Source organism: Macaca fascicularis, chromosome 19 (assembly GCF_037993035.2).
Source record: "Macaca fascicularis isolate 582-1 chromosome 19, T2T-MFA8v1.1".
Lineage (NCBI taxonomy): Eukaryota > Metazoa > Chordata > Mammalia > Primates > Cercopithecidae > Macaca > Macaca fascicularis.
The window spans coordinates 63,608,760-63,630,449 of NC_088393.1; the positions used below are offsets into that span (position 1 = coordinate 63,608,760).

The window sequence follows — 21,690 nt, forward strand, 5'->3', positions numbered from 1 at the left end:
CAGCGGCCAGGCCAAGTCTGGGGGATTCTTCCGTCCGGCCGCCAGGGGGCAGTAACGCCAGATCATCTGTCTCCCGGAAGGACTGCGCGATCATCCATCTGTTGCGCCTGCGCGACGGGAGGGGCCGGAGCGCGTTGATGCGGTTGCCAAGACAACCAAGAGGGTGGCCGGATTTAACCGTTGGGGATTAAGCACTTTCACTCCAGGAAGGGAAAATCTCGCGCACGCGCAACGGGGACTGAAACCTGGTCCCCGCAACCCCCTTCACCGGAGCAGTGGGAGAGCGCGCCACAGAGACACTTACGCAGGCGCAGAAGCCTGTTTCCCCCTCACCCGCCGCTTCCACCCTGCGCAGGCGCAAAAAGCCGCGCTGGCAACCTCCGCAGCGGTCGCGCGCACCGTTCACCCCTCTTGCTGCTTTTGTCTCGCGCAACCTTCTCAGGCCCTCCGCGAGGCCGGTCCTTTTTTTCTTTCACTTTCCCCACCCGGAGAGCCAGGTGCTGAGAACCGGTACCTCGTCTCCTTCTCTGTATCCCTTCCCCTGACCCACCTCGCCTCCGTCCTCCCTCCCTTTTCCGTTCCCGAAGCCGGAAGGAGCCGAAGCACCCACGAAAAAAGCCGAAGCTGTCCCCGGAGAGTGAGGCCTTCACGAAGCGGTGGCGGAAGGAGCCGAAGTTCTCTGATCTGCGGAGTGAGCAAGTGGCATCTCCGGAAAGAGCCGAAACTTGGACTCGAGCTTAATCCCAGGAGGGGCCCGAGGGCGAGCTCCGGAAATCTCCGGAAAGAGCCGAAGGCCGGGACGGTTAGGATTGTCGGAAGTGGCCGATTGCTTGGACAGGGCCGGCGGAGAAGATCGGAGGAAATCCGTGGAAGCAGCCAAAGACTGGGACGGATTGAATTGTCGGAAGAACCCGAACTCGCAGAGGGGGCTGGGCGCAGTGGAACACGAGGACACACGGAAACCTCCGAACGTTGAGGAGATAATTTTGGAAAAGTTACGGAAACCTGGGAAGTCGGCGAAACCCTACCTTCGGGTGTTTTCGGAAGCAGTCGCAGCTGCCATCTGCGTCTCCTTCGTCCAGTGTCCGGAAATAGCCGACGCGCTTCGGAGCCAGGCTCGGGGGGAGGGGCAAGCTCGCGGGCGGGCGGGCGGGTGAGGGGGCGGAGCCCGGGCGGGTGGGGAGGGCTGCCGGAGGCTTGATTAGGTAGGAGGTGGCGAAGCGCCGGCGGCGGCCGGAAGTAGCCGAAGCCAGCGGCGGAAGTAGCCGAAGCGGCCGGAGCGGGCGGCAAGGCGAGGCGAGAGCTGCACAGGGCCCTACGCGGCCGCCTCAGCATGTCGGACTTCGACGAGTTCGAGCGGCAGCTCAACGAGAATAAACAAGGTGAGGGCGCCGGGGTCGCGGGGCGGAGGTGTGGGCGGCTCCTCGCGTCGCTCTTTGCCCCCCCGCCATTTTCTCCCTCGCTTCCCCCCACCTCTCACGGCCGTGCGACCCCCCCCAACCCCGGTTCCGTGGCGCGCGCCTCGTTCACGTGACATCCCCAGCGTTCGGCCGCGCGCTAGGCGAGGGGAAGGGGGCGGCAGGGCGCGGGCCCATGACGCATGCGCACGGCGGCTGTCCCCGTGCCCCACGTGGTCCTGCCGGAGGTGGCTCGGGGGACGCGGCGCGAGTGCGCCAGGTACCTCGACGTGAACTTTTGTTTTTTAAAATCTTTTTGTATTCTCTGAAAAGGAGATTATGTTAGGCCCCGTAATCCGTTCTTTTTCTCCCGCTGCCTTGGCACTTCCGCTTCCGGTCGGGCCCACGGCCGCGTCTCCACGCCCCCTTTGTTTCCAAAATGGCGGTTGTGAGGACTCGGGGGGGCCCCCCTTTCCCTCCTTCACGTGGATGAGGACAGAGCTGTTTCGGGGGACTCTTGGAGGCCACGAGCCCGTCTCATACCCCTTTTCCTTTTTGCTGATTTGCTGCGACCTCTTCTGCCAGGTGGTTTCTGCCCCGTCTGTTGGTAGTGGGGCGCCTCATATTAACGTGTTGGGCGCATGTTCCCTGAAGCATCTGCATTCTTTGAGTGTCGGCACGCACACATCCTGCATATGCGGAACTTTTGGCGGTCCCGAGAATCGCGATATGGAGTGTTTGAGACAAACCGCAAATCATGTAGGATCCCAAACTCGGGGCACCTGATAATACTCAGCCTCAGATCTCGATGTAGAGATAAGGAAACAGGTTCTGAGGGAGGAAGAGGGATCTGGCCCACTGCGCTAAACTCTTCACTTAACGGGGAAGGTGGGAGGCAGGTTCCTTTCAGGGTATCGAGAATGTGATGGGTGAGAACAAAAAGCGTGGGGCCCTGCTGATCTTAGGGATTCCGAGAATATTAGAAGTGGGAGAGTTGTTCCATGTTTCAGTTTGAGAGTGAAGAAACACAGGACTAGGGAAGGTTGGGGACTTGTTTCATTTCTTTTGAGGCTTCAGCTGCCCATGATCCTAGGTCGTTCGGAGGACGAAATGAGGGCTAAGGAATTTTCCTTTGAACCCAGGGGCTGTATTAGGAAACAGTGCCCTGGGGAAGAAATAACGTTTACTGAGGGTCTGACTCTGTCTTAGGTGATGGACTGTTCAAGAGCATAGGCTTTGGAGTTGAGCACATCAGGGATTTAGATACTTGCTTTGTTGGTTAGTAACTACTTTTAATACGTTTATCTTTCTTTTTTTTTCCTATTTGTAGACTGATTATTATTTTTTCTCACTCGGTTTTGAGAAGATTAGTAAGGATTATAGTAACGATAGGTGTAGTTAAACTCTGAGCGCTTATGTGTGCCAGGCTCTTCGCTAAACTCTTAGCGTGATTTTATTTAGGGGATCCTTGTAACAGCCCTGTGAGGTCAAAATGATTTCCACCTCTACTGGGGAGGAAACTGAGGGCTCAGAAAAATTAAAAACTTTCTCAGGGCTCAGCTAGTCAGAGGCAGAGCTGAGATTAAATGGGGTAACGTAAAGTGTGTGGCATGTGGCTTGGTGTACACTAGGTGTGCAGTAAGCGATATTTGCAATTGTAAAATTCCATGCTTAAAGAGGAGGGTCTTCCACTCACAGAGATTGTGTCACAGTTGGGAAAGGGCAGGAAAAGGTGCTTTCCAAATGTCATTCTGTCACACAACACCTGAGTGGAGTAGATGTGACCCTCGTTTACAGAGAAAAAACCAAGTCTTAAAGGTTAAGTTGTTTTTGCATGGTTTTTGTTGGTAAGCAGAAAAGCAGGTACTGATTCTGAGCTCTGGCTGGCTGCAAGGCCAGGTTCCACTCTGCTGGGCCACCAAGTGGAGCTGATCGGGCCGTTCTTTGAGGCTCTCAGATGGTGCTTCACTGGTTCTCCCGGGGTTTCCCCCTTGGTGCTGATAGGGCCCTCCCTGAGACCTGGCACGGCTCCTGGGTTGCCGGAGCTGCTCCCATAAGATGACCACAATACAGTGTTTTGAGCAAATGAAGCTCTCTTGGTTTTTACCTGTCCAGCATCAGTGTGTGGGAGAGGGTTCTTGTCATAGGGGAAGCTCTGCCCACGTGTCACTCTGCCTGTGGGTCTTTGTGGAGGACGCATCAGCCTCTGTACCTGTCGGCTTCTGCTTCAGTCCCTTCCTCTGCTACCTGTGTCGATAGGGAATTTCCTTGTCTGTGTCCCAGGCACCCAACGGGCGTCATTGCTTTCTCTGCGTGGCTTCCTCTCTGCCTGCTTGCCTGTTTCAGAGCCTTAGCAGCAGGAAGGGCTCTTGGGGCTCACAGCCTGTCCATCTTACAGGCGTGGAGTTGTGCCCAGTGCCGTGCCTGCGTGCTTACCCTGCTGCTCTGCACTGCTGGCCTGTCCTGCCAATTGTTCCTCCCAATTTCAGTTTTTGATTTTGGGGTTTTTGGCCTTCGAGGGGACAATTATATTGTCATTAGTGGTTCTAGCCAGACTTGAGTGTTCTGCCTGATCCACATTCAAGAGTATGACTTGGTGCCTAACTCACTGATGTTTTAGTGTTTACGTTCTGGTATCACCATTTCCTAGCTGTCTGGCCTTGGGCAACTGTGATCTCTCTGAACCTTAGTTTTCTACCCATTAGGTCAGCCCCCCGCAGCGTTTTTCCGAAACAGTAGTGAGGATTAAGAACAAACAAAGCTATTTAGTACAGAAGCATCTCAGTATTTGTTTCTGTTTTTTTCCCTTCTGGGTGCATATTTTTCTGAGTGTTGGTGGTTTTGGAATTGTGATGCTTTTCCAAACATTCAAATTGCATCACAAAAACATAAGACAAAACGCTGTGGGTGAGGCTAAAGTTTAACATCCTCCCTCAGTGCCTTTTCCTCCTCTTGTCCCCAGGGATGATCACTCCAGGAGATGCGTGTTAACATGAGCACCTTAACGTGTGCATCTTTTTTGTGTGAGTGCTTCGTGGCTAGTTGAGAAATCTGGGTGTCTTTGAATTAAGGAAATGGTATGGCGGTGCTCATGAACACCCTCAATGCTCATGCTTTATTCTCCATCTTAAAGGGCCGGTCGTCCTTCTTCAGGGGTTGAAGGGTCTGGTGAGAGCAGAGGTCTCTGTGGTTTTAGCAGCAAGGCTCTGTTTCTAGTGGCTACGTCAGGCAAATGCAGGGTTGAGGGAGCCGGCTGGAGGCTGGCAGAGATGCATGCCCCTACCCTACAGTACAGCCTCTCCAGCGCTTGGCTTTGAAGGGAGTGAGGCCGGGAGAATCAAGTGGTTTGGGATTCAAGTCTGGATGGGGCAAGCTCCTCCCCTGTCCTGCTGAAGGAGAGGAGGGCCTCTTTCCCCTTCAGTCTGCGGATTCTCTGAGGCCCTTCCCTTCCCCTGGGGAAGGGTGCTTGCTTCTGCATTATTCACTGGCTTGGGAAGGGATGGGTTGAGTTTCCCTGCTTCCTGGGGACATCAGATCCTGCCTGGCACCTGACCCCCAGGCCTGATGGTGGGGCTGTGGGTGCCAGCTGGTTGCAGAGGTCTTTCCTGAGGGGTCGCTGGGTCCCTTCAGGAAAACATCATTGGGTCTCTTGATTCCCCAGCCTCTAGCCCTGCCCCTCTCAGGGACGACCCTGGGGTCAGGCCCCTCAGCCCTCGAGGGGACCAGGAGCCAGCCTCCTCTGTCTTCTCTGGCTCCCAGCTCCTCCTGAGCATCCTCAGGTATCTCACACCCCGGGGGCATTTCCAGGCCCCGTCCCCCTGGTCCCCTCGTGGTCCCTGGACTCGCTTGTGGACCCAGGAGGCCTGTTAATTCCCTTCCTCCATTGGATCCCTTCCCTTTGGGGGTGGCCTCCCTGGGGCTGGGGACATAGCCACCAGCGCGCAGGGTGGGCTGGGTCCGCAGCCTTACTCCGCTCATCCCTTGCCCCTCCTCTCACCCTTGCCCAGAGAGGGACAAGGAGAACCGGCATAGGAAGCGCAGCCACAGCCGCTCTCGAAGCCGGGACCGCAAACGCCGGAGCCGGAGCCGTGACCGGCGCAACCGGGACCAGCGGAGCGCCTCCCGGGACAGGCGGCGACGAAGGTACTAGGACTCAGGGATCCTCCTGGGGCAGCCTGGGAGTCGGGGGGTTGGTGTTGGCCGTCCTGTGGGTGGCCTGTGCGTGTCTGTCTGGGCCCGGGCCCTGTGTGGCTCGTTTGTTCTTCGTATGCATCTGGGGGAGGGATCTACTGCTTGGTCTGTCTTGAATTCCGATTTTTTTCCCCTCTTTCTGGGGTTTCTTTCATTTTCTCTTGGTGGTTGCTGGTGGGTTGCTGGGGGCAGTAGGTTCTTTATCTGGAGCCTGGGAATTGATTCTGTGTTTTCCTTCACAAGGGGCTGTTCTCTGTCTCTGACTCTGAGGGCCTGTTCCTTCTTTTCGACTCTCTGTGGCTCTCTGTGGGACTCTCTTCGAGGGGGTTGGTCTCTGCCTCCAGTTTCTTTCTTCCCTGCCTCCCAGGAGAAGGGAGCTCTTGGGACTGAGGCAGTATCCACAGCCTGGGCTTACTTTCTGGCCCAGGGGTGTTGGTTTCCACCGCCTCTTCCCTTCTAGGCTTCCCTCTCTGTTCTCTGCCCCCTTAGGTGAGGAAGGGCAGGATAGGCGGAAGTCCTCCTGCCTCCTCCCAGCTCAGTTTCTCCAGCTAGAGACCGGTCCTTCTTGGCCCCTGGCCCCTGGCCCCTTTCTCCTTTCCTCACTTCCTCTTTCCTGGGGGTTGGGAGTGTTTGGGGGGAAATAGCAGGGCCGAGGGGGGCCTGCTTGCTGCTTGTTCACCTCGGCCCTGCTCCCGCCCTGGGGCTCAGTGCCCTTGGGGGGGTGTGGCATGTGGGGAAGACGAGGGTCCCCAGTCACCCCTCCCCATACCTTTCCCTCCCACCCCCCAGCAAACCTTTGACCAGAGGCGCTAAAGAGGAGCACGGTGGACTGATGTGAGCTTCTCTTCCTGCCCCTTCCTCCCTGATGTCCACTCCCTTCACCTTCCTCACGCCCGTGCACCCTGTCCCGCCCGTTTCCAGCCCTGGCCCAAGCACTGGGAAGAGTCCACTTACCTTGAAACCAGCACCCCTCCCCCAGGCCCTGCCCCAGACCCTCTCCTTCCCTGGAGAGAGTGGAGCTTACATGGTTGGGGGGAGGGTGAAAGGGTGCCTGGGAGGGGGCTTGCAGGCCCCCTGTTAGTCAGACTGAGGTTGCCCTGCCCCGCTCTCCCCTCCCACCTCCCCCAGTCGTTCCCCCCGCCATGAGAAGAAGAAGAAGGTCCGTAAATACTGGGACGTGCCACCTCCGGGCTTTGAGCACATCACCCCAATGCAGTACAAGGCCATGCAAGGTAGGGCCCTGACCGGGCTGCTCCCAGAGCGAGAGGGTGCAGGGGCTGGGATTCTCCGTCAGTCATTCCCCTGCGTGTGTGCGTGGAGGGGGTCGAGGACACAGGTGGAGGGTTGCACACCCTTGGGAGGTCTGGTCTCTGTGCTTTTGAGGCCTCCCTCTGGACGCCATTAGGAAGTGAGGCTTCTTAGGAGTAGCAGTTACAGGGTGGGGGTCCCGAGGTGGAAAGAGGATTCTGGAAGGTGCTAGGGCCGAGAGCCTGTAGGAGCTTTTTGCCGAGGAGGGGAACTCCCAGCGTGTGGTGGGGGGAGGTCACTGAACACTCCCCTGATGGGGTTTTATCCTGCTTTTACCCCCTTTGAAGCTGCGGGTCAGATTCCAGCCACTGCTCTTCTCCCCACCATGACCCCTGACGGTCTGGCTGTGACCCCAACGCCGGTGCCCGTGGTTGGGAGCCAGATGACTAGACAAGCCCGGCGCCTCTACGTGGGCAACATCCCCTTTGGCATCACTGAGGTACTGCCCTCCCCCTGCCCTCCCCTCTCCCTTGTCCCCTACCCCATTCCTCCCCTTCCCTCCATTCCCTTTCCCCAACCTGCACGGGTCAGACTCTGCTCCTGCAAGCCCCCCCGGCCCCCTCCCAGACGGACCGATGGAGTTGAGCCAGCCAGGGGCCGGGCTGGGGGTGGCCCTCCCTCCCTCCTCTTCCCTCTCCCGTCTCCCCTCCCCCCAACCTCCTCCAGCAACCCAGGGATCAAGCACACACATAATGTACCCACGTGTTGTACCTACGTGTCGGAGAGAGACAGAGAGGGAGACTTGGACACACACACACACACACACAGACGCACGCTGCCCCTCAGTTTTTTTCTGACACGCCTCTCCTTCTCTGCCGCCTGTCCCCCATCCTCTCCCCCACGTCCCTCCCATGGTCGCTGTTCTTTTATTTTTGATCGCCCCTGACCTCCCCCTTCCCCACCACTCCTTTTCCCTCTCCCCTCTCCCCAACCCCTTCCTGTGGCACCCCCTGAGAATCCCGAGATCAAAGAGTTGTTTCCATTTCTCTTTAAAGTGAAATATTGTGGGGCTGAGATCCCTCGTAGCAACAAAAAGTTTGCTACCATCGTCGAAGGCAAGTAAGGTCCATTCTGACTTTCTCAACCTGCACTTTGCTACATTTGATAAACCAGCCCCCGGACTCCAGGGCCAGATTCCTCCACATCACTCTTTTCTCCTCCCCTCCCGTCCCTGCCCCTCCTCCCTACACTCCTCCTCTCCCACCCCTGCACTCTTGACCTCGTCCTCCTCGCTCATCTCTGTCCTGCTTTCCTTTTCTGTCCTTTGCTCGTCTCTGCCCCTGCCTGCCGCTTCCTTTCTACTTTCCTGCCACTTTTCTCTCTGTCTCCACCGGGTGTCCGTTCCCTGTGTGCCCTGTCTCTTCATCTCCTCTGTTTCATGTTTTTCTTCATTTTGTGTTGTCACCATTCTCTCTGCTTTTTCTTGAACAATCTTCTCCTTTCCCCTGATTTTTTGGGACCCCTATGGCTGTCCCCCAACGCCTGTCCATCGCCTGCCCTTGGCCGTCTTCTTGCTACTGCTTCCTCCCCATTTTCTCTCTTGCTTCTGTTCCTACTATTGACTTCTACACCCCCACCCATATTCCACTGTTCCTTCCCCCCCTCCTCCCTCCCCTCATCCCTCTCCCCTTACCCCCAAACCCCTCTGTGTCTCCCTCTCTCACCCTTCCCCTCCTCTCTCCACCTCCCTTCCCCCGCCCCCCCCTTGTCTCCTATTCCCTCTGCAGGAGGCCATGATGGATTTCTTCAATGCCCAGATGCGCCTGGGGGGGCTGACCCAGGCCCCTGGCAACCCGGTGTTGGCTGTGCAGATTAACCAGGACAAGAATTTTGCCTTTTTGGAGGTGAGCTGGGGGAGTGCGTGGGGTCAAGGAAACGTGTGTGATGTGAGGGCCCATCCCCCAGGCCGCAGGTGTGTGGAGCTGCCCTGCGCTGTTTCCACTGGGCCCTCTGCAGCCCATTCTCCACCTGGTCGCTGAAGTGAGCCCTGTAATGGCTCTGCAGATCTGATCCTACTTTCTGCCTTACCTTTGCTTTCTGTGTGACCCGAGAGGCCTGTTTGGCCTCTGCCGACCTTTTTGGCCTTTTCCAGACCATTCCGGCCCAGTCCTCTGCACTCTGGCCATGCTGACCTTCCCAGTCGTACCATGCTCCTGCGTGCTTGGCTAGAGTTCTTCACCCCAGCTGACTGATGTTCCTAACTAGTCTTCCGTTACCCCAGCTGACTGATGTTCCTAACTAGTCTTCCGTTACCTCAGCTAACTGATGTTCCTAACTAGTCTTCCGTTACCCCAGCTGACTGATGTTCCTAACTAGTCTTCCGTTACCCCAGCTGACTGATGTTCCTAACTAGTCTTCCGTTACCCCAGCTGACTGATGTTCCTAACTAGTCTTCCGTTACCCCAGCTGACTGATGTTCCTAACTAGTCTTCCGTTACCCCAGCTGACTGATGTTCCTAACTAGTCTTCCGTTACCCCAGCTGACTGATGTTCCTAACTAGTCTTCCGTTACCCCAGCTGACTGATGTTCCTAACTAGTCTTCCGTTACCCCAGCTGACTGATGTTCCTAACTAGTCTTCTGTGTCAGTGTTTGTCAACCGTTGGGAAAGGGCCTTGGTTTTTGATTTTCGACTCTTGGACTGATAACTGGTGAAGTACTGTGAAGGCATTGGCAGTGTTGGCTTGCTCTAGAGGTTTCTGAGCACTCCCTCTCACTTTGTACTTGCCTCACTGCAGTCCACTTTCCGTTGCGCTGCTCCGGATGTGGGCTGAAATGTCCCCTCACCAGAAATACTCCAGTATTGTCATCTCCCCATTCAACTAGGCTTCCCCGTGACATCCTTTTTCAGCATTTTGTCCCTCTTCTGCGTCGTCACAGCCTGCAGTTGTGTGTGTGCCTCTGTGTTGGTGTTGGGTGCCTGGTGTCTTTCACGGTCGAGTGTGAGCTCCTGGCAGCAGGGACATGCGTGTCTGTTGTCCTCCCAATGCCCAGCCTGGGGCCTGGCATGTCATATTTGTTCACATGAGTGAAAGGAAAGAGGAAATCCCAATCCTGGAACACTAGGGCCTGTATCAGTCACTGGCCGCCACCCTCACCACACCTTTCTCTTTCATTCAGTTCCGCTCAGTGGACGAGACTACCCAGGCCATGGCCTTTGACGGCATCATCTTCCAGGGCCAGTCACTAAAGATCCGCAGGCCTCATGACTACCAGCCGCTTCCTGGCATGTCAGAGAACCCCTCCGTCTATGTGCCTGGTGAGTGGGGGATCCATTAAGGGTCCTCTTCCTCCCCAGTCCTGTTCCCATGGCCCGTCCTTCCCTTCAGCCCAGCTGGAGTGGCTTAGGAAGTCATGTAAGTACTGTGGACCATAGGTGCCTTTTCCCTGCTTCCCCTCAGTCTGTGTGAGTGGGGTGCTCTCCTGCTGTTAGAGAAAGTGCTTAGGGCCGGGAGAGGGAGCTGTGACCTGCTTGGGGACACACAGCTTGTACGTGGCAGAGCCAGGATCAGACCAAAGGTGCTGGGGGAAGTGAGGGGCTTGTGGTCGGGACCTGGTGCCTGCTCTGGGACCTTGGAGGGCTCGGTGTGTGCCCGTCGGGGCTGGCGTGCGTCGACAGTTGGCAGCAAAGTTCCTGCTGTGGGGTCTGGCACCTGGGTGTTCACTTGTTTTTTGTTTCCCATGTTTGCCTTGAATCTTGTGTTCTGGGCCATTCCCCATAGCTGTGTTTAATATCGTCTCTAATTGGTAGGTAACAGCAAATCAGGGGTTGGCAGACTATCTCACTGTGTGAAATCAGCCAGACGGTGTCTGCGTGCATGGGCCTGGCTGTGTGCCGGCACACCTCAACACGCATGGCTGCTGAGATTGGGCTTTCCTGTGCTATTCACAGGCCACAGGATGGTCTCCCTTTAGAAAGCTTGCAGGGCGTACAAAACCAGGTGATGGGCCCTGTCAGCCCACAGGCTATAGTTTGCTGACCCTTGTAGTTGATGAATGGATTTGAGTGAGGATTTGTCTGATGCCCTGTCAGGGTGTGGCCGTGTCTCCTGGGACGTGGAGGAGGTGGGGTTCTGCTGGCCAATACTCACTGTTGGAGGAGCCCTTTAGAAACCGAGTCAGCTCTTCAGGGAGGCAATGTGGGGCCCCAGATGGAGGCACATCTGTGTCAGGCAGAACTTGGGCTGGGTCCCTCACTGGCCTCCAGTGCTTTTCTTGTTGTTGTTGCTGTTGTTTTTTGAGACGGAGTCTCACTCTGTTGCCCAGGCTGGAGTGCAGTGGCACCATCTCGTCTCAGTGCAAGCTCCGCCTCCAGGGTTCAAGCAATTCTCCTGCCTCAGCCTCCCGAGCAGCTGGGATTACAGGCACCTGCCACCATGCTCGGCTAATTTTTGTACTCTTAGTAGAGGTGGGTTTTCACCATGTTGATCAGGTTGGTCTCGAACGCCTGACTTCAGGTGATCCACTCACCTCAGCCTCCCAAAGTGTTGGTATTACAGGCAGGAGCCGCGGCGCTCAGCCCAGTGCTTTTCCACCATGACTTTTGGTAAATTCAGCTAACCTTTTAGAGCCTGTGATGTATGTTGACATGCTCCAATCTGAATGGACTTTTTACATATGGGTGCGTTTCCCCGATCAAGCTACAGAATCTCTTCCCCACATCTCTTCCTGGTGACTCCACTGTGTTTTCGTTCATTTTAAATCCTGTGAGTGGCCCGCCACTTGCTGGTGCTTACTGTGTGTCGGGCACCGTCCTAAGTGCACTCCACGGATGACATTCCTACGATACAGGGATGGCAAGTTACGATTGAGAGGCCAACTTTGACCCACTGCCTGTTTGTTTGTTTGTTTTGAGACGGAGTCTTGCTCTGTTGCCCTGGCGGGAATGCAGTGGTGCGATCTCAGCTCACTGCAACCTCCGCCTTCCAGGTTCAAGCGATTCTCCTGCCTCAGCCTCCCGAGTAGCTGGGATTATAGGCATGTACCACCATGCCTGCTAATTTTTTGTGTTTTTAGTAGAGACGGGGTTTCACCATGTTGGCCAGGCTGGTCTTGAACTCCTGACTTTGTGATCCACCCGCCTCAGCCTCCCAAAGTGTTGGGATTACAGGCGTGAGCCACTGCGCCCGGCCACTGCCTGTTTTTTTGTAAGTAAAGATTGGTTGCGGCACAGCTAGCCTCGTCGTGCAGTGCCTGCTTCCGGGGTAGGGACGTGGTGGGCCTTGGGGAATAGGAACGGTGGGTTATGGATCTAAGGTTGTTTCTCTTACCGGGCTGAGGGGCTTGACTCTTCTGAAGGTGATGGGGTGCTCTGGCAGGGGCTGAGCTGAGGGCGACCCAGTGATAGCAGTGGCTGCCGAGCTCCTTTCAGGCGTCCCCTGGGCCGAGATGGCCTGGTCACCATGGGAGGGGACATTCCTCCATCTTACAGATGAGAAAGAGCTTTAGGACAGTGGGAATCCCTGCTGGGTCTTCCCCATACCATCTTTGCTCCAGGTGTGATGCTTGATAGATGCAGCCGCTGAAGAGGTATGGGGCCCTGTTTCCCCGCCCGACTCTTGCAACATCCTTGCCAAGTAGGGCTCGTCCTCCTCAGTGATGAGTGTAGGAACTTGAGGCTCCGAGAAGATTCCTTTGAAGTAGTTGTCATGTAACAGCGGCTGACCCCACTGACAGTGCTCACAGTGTGTGTCTGGGCTGGGCTAGCCCTGTTGTGGGCATTGAGTCTCACAGATGCCCGGGCCACGGTGACGGCCATGCCTGTTTTCACGTCCTCTATTGAATCAGCACTTGGCCCGAGCTGTTCTCACACACGTGGCTCGCACGACAGACGCCAGTATTCTTCCCATTCTACAGATGAAGACACTGAGGCCCTTGGAGCCTCATACGGTACAAACATGACTTGAACTCAAGGAGCCATGTACCCAGAGAGCCCAACTCTTGCACCCTTGGCCCTGTGTTGCTCAAGTGAGACGTGTAGAGCCCGGGCTCGAGGCCGAGCTTCCAGTGTGACCCAGGCACAGCCTGCAGCCTGCCGTGCTGCCTGTGGAGAGTCACAGCTGAGTGTGGGCTCTGGAGGCTGTCTTTGTCCTGCCTCTGTGGCTGTGCTCTGTGCCTCAGTTACTGCCTTCTGTGCTGTAACAGCATTGCAGTAGGAGACTTGAAAGTCTGACAGGATGCCTGGCCCTTGGGGTGAGTGCTTGGTGTGTGTTCCTGCTCCCGGGCTGCTGCTACTTGTCGCTGTAGCATAGGAGACCGGTCTCCTGGGGTCTTCGGGGCCCCAGTCTGGTGTTTGGAGCCGGCTGGGTTGGTGCTTCCAGTTCTCTGGTGGCGGCGTCATCATGGGCTGAAGGGGCTTGAGCAGGTAGGAGAGGGTGCGTGGGGGCGTCTCCCTCTTCCCATGGGCACAGCGGCTCAGCTTCTGAGGGTCCTTCCCATGTCTTGTCTTACCTGTTCCTTTCCAGCATCAGGATGGAGGTGGGATGGGGCCACTCACACCTGGTGTGGGGGCTGCAGAGGAAGGGGAGGCCACATGGCCTAGGCTTTGAACTTGGGAGTCAGGCTGGTTGGTTACCGGGTCCTGGCATAGCTGGTATCTGACAGGACGGCGTCAGGATACATTGGCAGAGCCTGTGAATCATCCCACCAGCAGGCACTTGTCTGTGAGTCCAGAGTTCAGCGGCTAGGGCAGGATCAAGGGCCAATCAATTCAGCTGATAAGCCCCCACCCTGGTATGTCAGCCCTCGAAGACATTGGATCCTGCATCCCACAGTCAGCCCCGAGTTCCCAGTGAGATCAGAGCGGCTAATGCTGCGGATGCTGCTCTGAGACTTGCTGAGCAGCCTCAGCTCCTCATTGTGCCTTGCCACCCGTGAGGGCAGGGGCGCCCCTGCAGTGGCACCTGAGCAGCCTCGGCTCCTCGTCGTGTCATGCCACCCATGAGGGCAGGGGCGCCCCTGCAGTGGCACCTGTTGTTCTGGCAGGGTGTGAAGGGAGGAACTGAGCTTTTTTTTTTTTTGAGACGGAGTCTTGCTCTGTTGCCCAGGCTGGAGTGCAGTGGAGTGATCTCAGCTCACTGCAGCCTCCGCCTCCTGGGTTCAAGCGATTCTCCTGCCTCAGCCTCCCGAGTAGCTGGGATTACAGGGTCCCACCACTACGCCCAGGTAATTTTTGTGTTTCTAGTAGAGATGGGGTTTCACCATGTTGGCCAGGATGGTCTTATCTCTTGACCTTGTGATCCACCCGCCTTGGCCTCCCAGAGTGCTGAGATTATAGGCGTGAGCCCCCCATGCCCGGCCGGGGATAAGCTTTAATGGGAGCCTTGCCTGGGTGGCTGTCAGAGAAGGGGTGGAGTGTGTTGGGACTCAGCAGTAGGTCCCGAGCCCAGGTGAGCTGCCAGCATTCCACAGCAGCAGGTGGCAGATGTGGGTGTGAACTTTGTGCCTTCGGAGCGTTCTGGAGGATGTTCTAGTTTGAGGTTCCCTTGAGGCTGGGCAGATTTGGGAGACAAGGTGCGTTCTCCCCAGGGAGCCTCTGTGCCACTGCCCAGGACCCTCCCTCGTCAAATCAGGCTGGGGTGGGATGGGCATGTGGCGGCCCCTCCCTCGTCAGATCAGGCAGGAAGTGTTCTTTTTGGCGATGGAGGAGCTTGCCATAGGCTGTCCAGGTGTTTGAGAAGATAACCTGGTACTGGAATTGAAGTTCTTCTCTCCTCTGCCCATAGGGGTTGTGTCCACTGTGGTCCCTGACTCTGCCCACAAGCTGTTCATCGGGGGCTTACCCAACTACCTGAACGATGACCAGGTAACCTCCGTGCCTCCCTCCAGTCCCGTGCCCCCCCGGCCCCATCTCAGCCCAGCCCTGATAGACTCTCGGCCGCTGCAGGTCAAAGAGCTGCTGACATCCTTTGGGCCCCTCAAGGCCTTCAACCTGGTCAAGGACAGTGCCACGGGGCTCTCCAAGGGCTACGCCTTCTGTGAGTACGTGGACATCAACGTCACGGATCAGGTGAGTCCCTGGCCCCTGGCCGCTGCCGCGTCTGTCCTTCCCTGCCTTGCGTCTGTTGCCAAGCCGTGGTGTCCCCTCCTCGGGACGGGGCGGGAGGCGGCCAACCTGAGGCAGTGCCCTGCGTGTGGGCTTGTCCTTGTCCCGTGGTGTTGGCTTTTTCCAGGCTCTTAATCCCCTTTGCCTTCCCCTCTTCCCCCACCAATGCCCCGGCTTGGGGGTAGGTGTTGGGCTCCCCGTCCCTGACCCACCTCTCCCGTACCCCTACCCCTCGTCCTCCAAACGCAGGCCATTGCGGGGCTGAACGGTATGCAGCTGGGGGATAAGAAGCTGCTGGTCCAGAGGGCGAGTGTGGGAGCCAAGAATGCCACGCTGGTGAGCCCCCCGGCACGTCATCTTCCATTGGCTCGAGGGACCCGGGGGTGGGAGGGCTGGCTAGGGACAAGCTTTCTGATCTTTCTCCCAGCTTTCATGGGAAGGCAGTTGGGGGGCGTTCAGTGCAGTGTTGGGGAGTGGAGCTTTAGGTGTTTAAGTGTAAGAGATGGCCTTTTCCCTGGGTGGGCATCTGAGGGGCATAGGCTTGAGCAGAGGGAGACTGGGTCTGGGCCCCCTGTGACGCCCCTGCCTCCCCTGGCCCCACAGAGCACCATCAATCAGACGCCAGTGACCCTGCAAGTGCCGGGCCTGATGAGCTCCCAGGTGCAGATGGGCGGCCACCCGACTGAGGTCCTGTGCCTCATGAACATGGTGCTGCCGGAGGAGCTGCTGGACGACGAGGAGTACGAGGAGATCGTGGAGGACGTGCGGGACGAGTGCAGCAAGTATGGGCTTGTCAAGTCCATCGAGATCCCCCGGCCTGTGGACGGTGTCGAGGTGCCCGGCTGCGGAAAGGTCAGGAGGCCCTGGGCTCAGAGCTTTCTCACCCTCTCCCCCTTCCTCTTCTCGCCCTCTCTTTCCTCCCTTCTCTCTCTCTTTCCTCCTTTCTCCCTCTCTTCCCTGTCCCTCTCCTCTCCTCAGTCTCCCTCTCCCTTCGCTGAGCATGCATATAGGTGTGTGCCATCACTGAGTGCTGCCCTCAGGCCTGGCCATAGGAGATGTTGGTGACGGTCTGAGGCCTGCAGGCGAGACAGTAGTTGGGGAATGCAGCTCTGTATTGCTTTAGAACTTGGCCCTGCTCCCCCTTCTTATATGGCCTTGCTTGTGCAAATGGTTTTGTCTGGTCTGTGGAGTGGGGAAGAGTGCTGGGAACAGTCCCAAGACACCTGCTGGTGTCTGCTATGTCAGGCACTCTGCTGAAGCTGTGTTTGCACTCACCCTGAGCCCTCTAAGTAGCTCCTGAGCTCCATTGTGGGAGGAGACAGGCACAGCTGGGGTGGCTCACACTGGCAGGTTTCAGGTTCTCGGAGTCTGATTTCAGAGCTCACTAAGTCCTGTCACCTCCAGCACCGTGACAGGTGTAACCAACTCACCTTGTCTGCCTTGTGAGACGGTGGTGGTGAGGGCGTGTGACCTGCTCTTTGATCCCCTTGTTCGGCGTATGTGTGGAATTCCCACCGTACCAGGCTTGGAGGGACCTCTGTTCACTACTGAGCCCTCAGTGTCTACATCAGAGCCTGGTACGATGATGCTGAGGGTTCAGTAGTGAACAGAGGTCCCTCCTGTCCTGTGCAGCAGAGGTCCTGGGGATGCAGCTGTTAGAGGACATGCATGCTGTGTTGATTCGGGGCAGGGGCGGCATTCCTGGGTGTGCTGTTCATTCAGGGTGGTCAAGGTTAAGAGGTGGCAGTGAGCAGGTGAGCGAGCGAGGTGGTGGGGCCCGGGCTGAGTGGCAGGCCTTGGAGGGCTGCATGGGTCTTAGAATGACCGGTTATTTTGAGCCAGATGGGAGGGAAGCAATACTGAGAGGCCTCCAGTGTGGTCACGCCTGGCAGATGGAAATGGCCCCACATGGTGAGGTTAGGGGTGGGCGCGGAGGCACAGCAGGTGCTTCCCTGGGCTCTGCCTCCCCTGCTTAGCCCTGCAGGGCAGAATGGGGATGAGCAGGAGGGCAGAGAGGGTGCTGTGGACAGGAGGCCTTGCTGGGGGCTGGCAGGTTTGGTGCTGCCGAAGTGATGCCACAGCCAGGTTTGTCAGGACCAAGGCTGGCTGTGCAGGGCCAGATTGGGCAGGGGGGCCTTGTCGTGGAAGCAGCTCGGCTTTCCCCTGGAGTGGTGGGCTTTTCAAAGAGAAAACAGTGCTGTGGTGCTGGCATTTTTGAGGTGATTATGGCTGCAGTTGGGAAGATGAACGGTGGGGAGGTGTCCCATGATAAACTGGGTGAAAGATGGTAATCTGATTTAAAGTAGCAGCAGGGGATGGAGAGTTGAAGGATTTGAGGGAGACTTGTGCCTGGGAAGTGTCCAGACTTTGGTGATCGGTGTGTTTGTGTGCGGGGGAGGCCTATGGGCTGCTCAGTAGCAGCTCTGATGGTGGGGACGGTAGGTGAGACGCAGGGGTGACAAGCAGGTTGTGGGGGTGAGCCGGGGGTGGGGCGGCTAGCTGGCTTTGGATTTCTGAGACACCCAGTAGAGATGTCGAGGATGAATTAGCTGGACAGGTCTGTGCTCCCAGCATGAGGGCTGATGGAACTCAGGTGTCAGGGTCCCGCTTGGGACCTCGGGATGGCGGAGTGGGAGAGCAGGGTCGGGATGGCGGAGTGGGAGAGCAGGGTCGGGATGGCGGAGTGGGAGAGCAGGGTCGGGATGGCGGAGTGGGAGAGCAGGGTCGGGATGGCGGAGTGGGAGAGCAGGGTCGGGATGGCGGAGTGGGAGAGTAGGGTTGGGATGGCGGAGTGGGAGAGCAGGGTCGGGATGGCGGAGTGGGAGAGCAGGGTTGGGATGGCGGAGTGGGAGAGCAGGGTCGGGATGGCGGAGTGGGAGAGCAGGGTCGGGATGGCGGAGTGGGAGAGTAGGGTTGGGGGGGCAGCTGGAGAGGTGGAAGGAGCATCTTAGAGAAGGGCAAGGGGAAGGCCGGCAGCATCTCCTCTCACTGCAGCTCCTGCCCATGCCCTCCAGAGTCCCCGTCCCTTGAGCTGGTATGTCAGGGCTGCTCTCTGGTGTTGGGCTGGAGCTTGGCTCAAGCAGGGGCTGAGGAAACATTTGTGGGAAGAAGAGAAGGAATGGAGAGACCCTGGCCTTTGGGATCAGCTGACCTGTTTTACATATTAAATTTATTGCATTGGCCGAGCGCGGTGGCTCACGCCTGTAATCCCAGCACTTTGGGAGGCTGAGACAGGCGGATCATGAGGTCAGGAGTTGGAGACAAGCCTGGCCAATGTGGTGAAACCCCGTCTCTGCTAAAAAAAAATACAAAAATTAGCCAGGTGTGGTGGCGCATGCCTGTAATCCCAGCTACTCAGGAGGCTGAGGCAGGAGAATTACTTGAACCCGGGAGGCGGAGGTTGCAGTGAGCCAAGATTGCGCCACTGCACTCCCAGCCTGGGTGACAGAGCAAGACTCGGTCTCAGAAAAAAAAGAAATTACTGCATTGTATTCCTGTTTTCTTCTTAAATTTTTTGTTACATGTCTTTTCAAATGTACCTGAAAGTAGAGACTATGATAGTGATGAGTGTTTATCATAGTATATGTGCTAATATTTTGGTGTTCCTTCATCTGGCTTCAAGTTACCAATATTTTGTCATTCTTAGTTTTCATATTCAGCTTATTTCTCCCCCCTCCTCTTTTTTCTTTGCTGATTTTAAAGCATATCAGAGATATTTCATCTGAGATCATTAAGTATGTTTCTGTAATTTCTCAACTAACATTTGGGTCAGATAACTTCTCTGGGGGGGCCTGCGCTGTGCGTTGTAGGATATTGAGATGTATCCCCACCCTCCACCCACCAGATGCAGGAGCACTGCTCCCCGCTTTGAGACACCCAAAAGCATCTCCAAACATTGCTCCGTGTTCCCTGGGGACAACCCCTCCTCCATTTGACAACCATTGCTCTAAGCAGATAACCTTAAAAAATTGTTCTTTTAACAAAACCACAATAGCATGATTAGATTAGCAAAATTCTTTAGTGCCTATTCCATGTTCAAATTTTTCTGTCTCAAGAATTTTTTTATTTTATTTTTTGAGACGGAGCCTCGCTCTGTAGCCCAGGCTGGAGTGCAGTGGCGCGATCTCTGACTCACTGCAAGCTCCGCCTCCTGGGTTCACGCCATTCTGCTGCCTCAGCCTCCGGAGTAGCTGGGACTACAGGCAACCGCCACCACGCCCGGCTTTTTTTTTTTTTTGTATTTTCAGTAGAGATGGGGTTTCACTGTGTTAGCCAGGATGGTCTCGATCTGCTGACCTCGTGATCCACTGGTCTTGGTCTCTCAAAGTGCTGGGATTACAGACGTGAGCCAGCGTGCCCGGCCAAGAATTTTTCTTCTTTTTTTGATATGGAGTCTCACTCTGTTGCCCAAGCTGGAGTGCAGTGGCACAATCTTGGCTCACTGCATCCTCCATCTCCCGGGTTAAAGAGTAGTAGCTGGGACAGGCACCCCCCATCATGCCCGGCTAATTTTTTTATTTTCGGTAGAGATGGGGTTTCGCCATGTTGGCCAGGCTGGTCTTGAATTGTTGACCTCAGGTGATCCCCCTGCCTCAGCCTCTCAAAGTACTGGGATTACAGGCGTGAGCCACTGTGCCCAGCCAAGAATATTTTTTATAGTTTGTTTCAGTAAGGATCCAGATCAAGGTCCCTACCTTGAATTTGGTAACAAAAGTTTCTATAATTTATCCTTTGTACCTCTCTCCCCACCTTTTTTTTTTTTTTTTTTTTTTGCAAGCTCTTTTATTTGTTGAAGAAATAAGTTTGGCCGGGCGCGGTGGCTCAAGCCTGTAATCCCAGTACTTTGGGAGGCCGAGGCGGGTGGATCACGAGGTCAGGAGATCGAGACTATCCTGGTTAACATGGTGAAACCCCGTCTCTACTAAAAATACAAAAAACTAGCCAGGCGCGGTGGCGGGCGCCTGTAGTCCCAGCTACTTGGGAGGCTGAGGCAGGAGAATGGCGTAAACCCGGGAGGCGGAGCTTGCAGTGAGCTGAGATCCGGCCACTGCACTCCAGCCTGGAAGACACAGAGAGACTCCGTCTCAAAAAAAAAAAAAAAAAAAAAAGAAGTTCATCTGCTGTATAGGATTTTCAGTGTTCATGTAGGCTCATTGTATTCTTCCCTCCCTCCATTTTCCTCTAAATTGGTTTAAGTAAGGTTAGAAGCTGGAAGAGATCAAGATTCAAGTTTTTAAATTTTAGTCAACCTGAGTTTGAATCCTAATTTCTGAGCTTCCCTTAGCCCATTTATTGTTGGGAGAACATGGCTGTTGGGGTGGTTCTGGGAGCGCCCACCATGGTGGCTCGTGTGGAGTAGACGCTTAGCGCAAGGGACCCCTCCCCACGGTGAGCTCGTCTAGGCCTGCCCTCTATGGCTCTGCTGACTCGCCAGCGTGTCTCTCTGTTCTTTCTCCTCCTCCATGCCTATGGTGTGTCTTTGCTTTTTTTTTTTTTGATCCTGGAGGATGTTTGGGTAAACTTCACCGAACCTGCACTAAGGGTTCCTTTCTGACGCCTGTGGCGAAGCCCCCTCCTCCCTGTCCCTTCTGCCTTCAGTTCCGGGGTTGGGTGGGTGCTGGCTGGCTGGCTGCTAGGCTTGAGCCTTGTTCACAAACCTGCCTCTCCTTTCCCCACAGATCTTTGTGGAGTTCACCTCTGTGTTTGACTGCCAGAAAGCCATGCAGGGCCTGACGGGCCGCAAGTTCGCCAACAGAGTGGTTGTCACAAAATACTGTGACCCCGACTCTTATCACCGCCGGGACTTCTGGTAGAGGCGGCTGGGGGAGGGTGGGGGCAGGGCTGGCTGGGGGCTTCTCCCCACTCCCGCCCCCCCCTTATCCCCCTCTGAAGACGATGGGCAGAGGAGTGACAGCCGCAGACACACGACAGCCGGCAGCAACTGGAATGGCAGCAATTAAGGGTGGGGGGCGGGGGTTGGGGGGTTAGGGCAGGGAGGGGACTGGGGAAGTGCGCACACAGCCCACACAGACAACACGCACCCACACAGACACAGAGGGAAGGGGTTGGGATGGGGACAGGGTGCACAGCAGGGCGGGGTAGGACCCCAGCCCCTCCCAAAACAGCCTCTCCTCCCTTAGACCCCCTTTCTCCTCCCCTTCCCCACGGTAGGAACATAGCGTGTTTATATTTTATGGCCAAACTATTCTGAATTTTGTTGTCCGGCCCTCAGTGCCCTGCCCTCTCCCTTCCCAGGACCACAGCTCTGTTCCTTCGGCCTGTGGTCCTCTCTGGTCCCCTCCTGGGTTTCTTACGTAGTTGATTTTTCCTCTTTAGTCTCCCCCGACCTGCGCCCAGCCCCGTGGCCCCTGCCCCTCTCCTACTCTCTGTGGCAGTTTCATATTTGCTAAGACGAATTTGCTCATTAAACATTTTGTTGTATTTTACTTTATCGAGCGGCTGTGTGTCCAGTGTGTCCGACCCTCTTCCTCGGTTCTGGGCTCGGGTGGCGGTTCCCTTGCAAACTGTGGGCCCCTGATGGGGACGCCCTGGTGCCGGCGCCGGCACCCTCGGGGCCTTCCCTGCTTGCGCGGCGCGCTCCTCGGGGTCGGCACAGGCATAGTCCCGGGGGGCGTGAGGTTCCCGAGTGCTCTCCCACCCCGCCGACAGGAGGGAGGGTGGCCGAGCGGGCCGGGGCGGGCGCGGCGTGGGTGCGCCAGGAGCTCCGCGGTTGCCGCCAAGCCAGCTTGAG

The 21,690-nt window shown here is 56.4% G+C and overlaps 1 protein-coding gene across 7 annotated transcripts; it reads left to right on the forward strand.

The window, feature by feature from the left end:
- Positions 1-1,257: 1,257 nt before the first annotated feature.
- On the forward strand, positions 1,258-21,390 carry U2AF2 (U2 small nuclear RNA auxiliary factor 2). Of its 7 annotated transcripts, none has more exons than XM_074024830.1 (13): positions 1,258-1,382; positions 5,059-5,176; positions 5,405-5,540; positions 6,378-6,422; positions 6,717-6,820; positions 7,184-7,335; positions 8,624-8,740; positions 10,016-10,154; positions 14,620-14,699; positions 14,781-14,903; positions 15,189-15,287; positions 15,543-15,791; positions 20,618-21,390. In XM_074024830.1, exons 5-13 carry the CDS (start codon positions 6,799-6,801, stop codon positions 20,750-20,752), a joined length of 1,116 nt encoding a protein of 371 aa, XP_073880931.1. In that variant the 5' UTR covers positions 1,258-1,382; positions 5,059-5,176; positions 5,405-5,540; positions 6,378-6,422; positions 6,717-6,798; the 3' UTR covers positions 20,753-21,390. The 7 variants fall into 7 exon arrangements, with proteins under 7 accessions (XP_073880931.1, XP_073880932.1, XP_005590482.1 ...); XM_074024831.1 differs by having other exon boundaries at positions 15,189-15,275; XM_005590425.4 differs by lacking the exon at positions 5,059-5,176.
- Positions 21,391-21,690: the final 300 nt, after the last annotated feature.

Coding starts and splice junctions, on each gene's coding strand:
- U2AF2 (XM_074024829.1), top strand. CDS start 1,334: ATGTCGGACTTCGACGAGTTCGAGCGGCAGCTCAACGAGAATAAACAA. Junction 5,541..6,377: donor CGGGACAGGCGGCGACGAAG/GTACTAGGACTC, acceptor CCCACCCCCCAG/CAAACCTTTGACCAGAGGCG. Junction 15,792..20,617: donor AGGTGCCCGGCTGCGGAAAG/GTCAGGAGGCCC, acceptor CTTTCCCCACAG/ATCTTTGTGGAGTTCACCTC.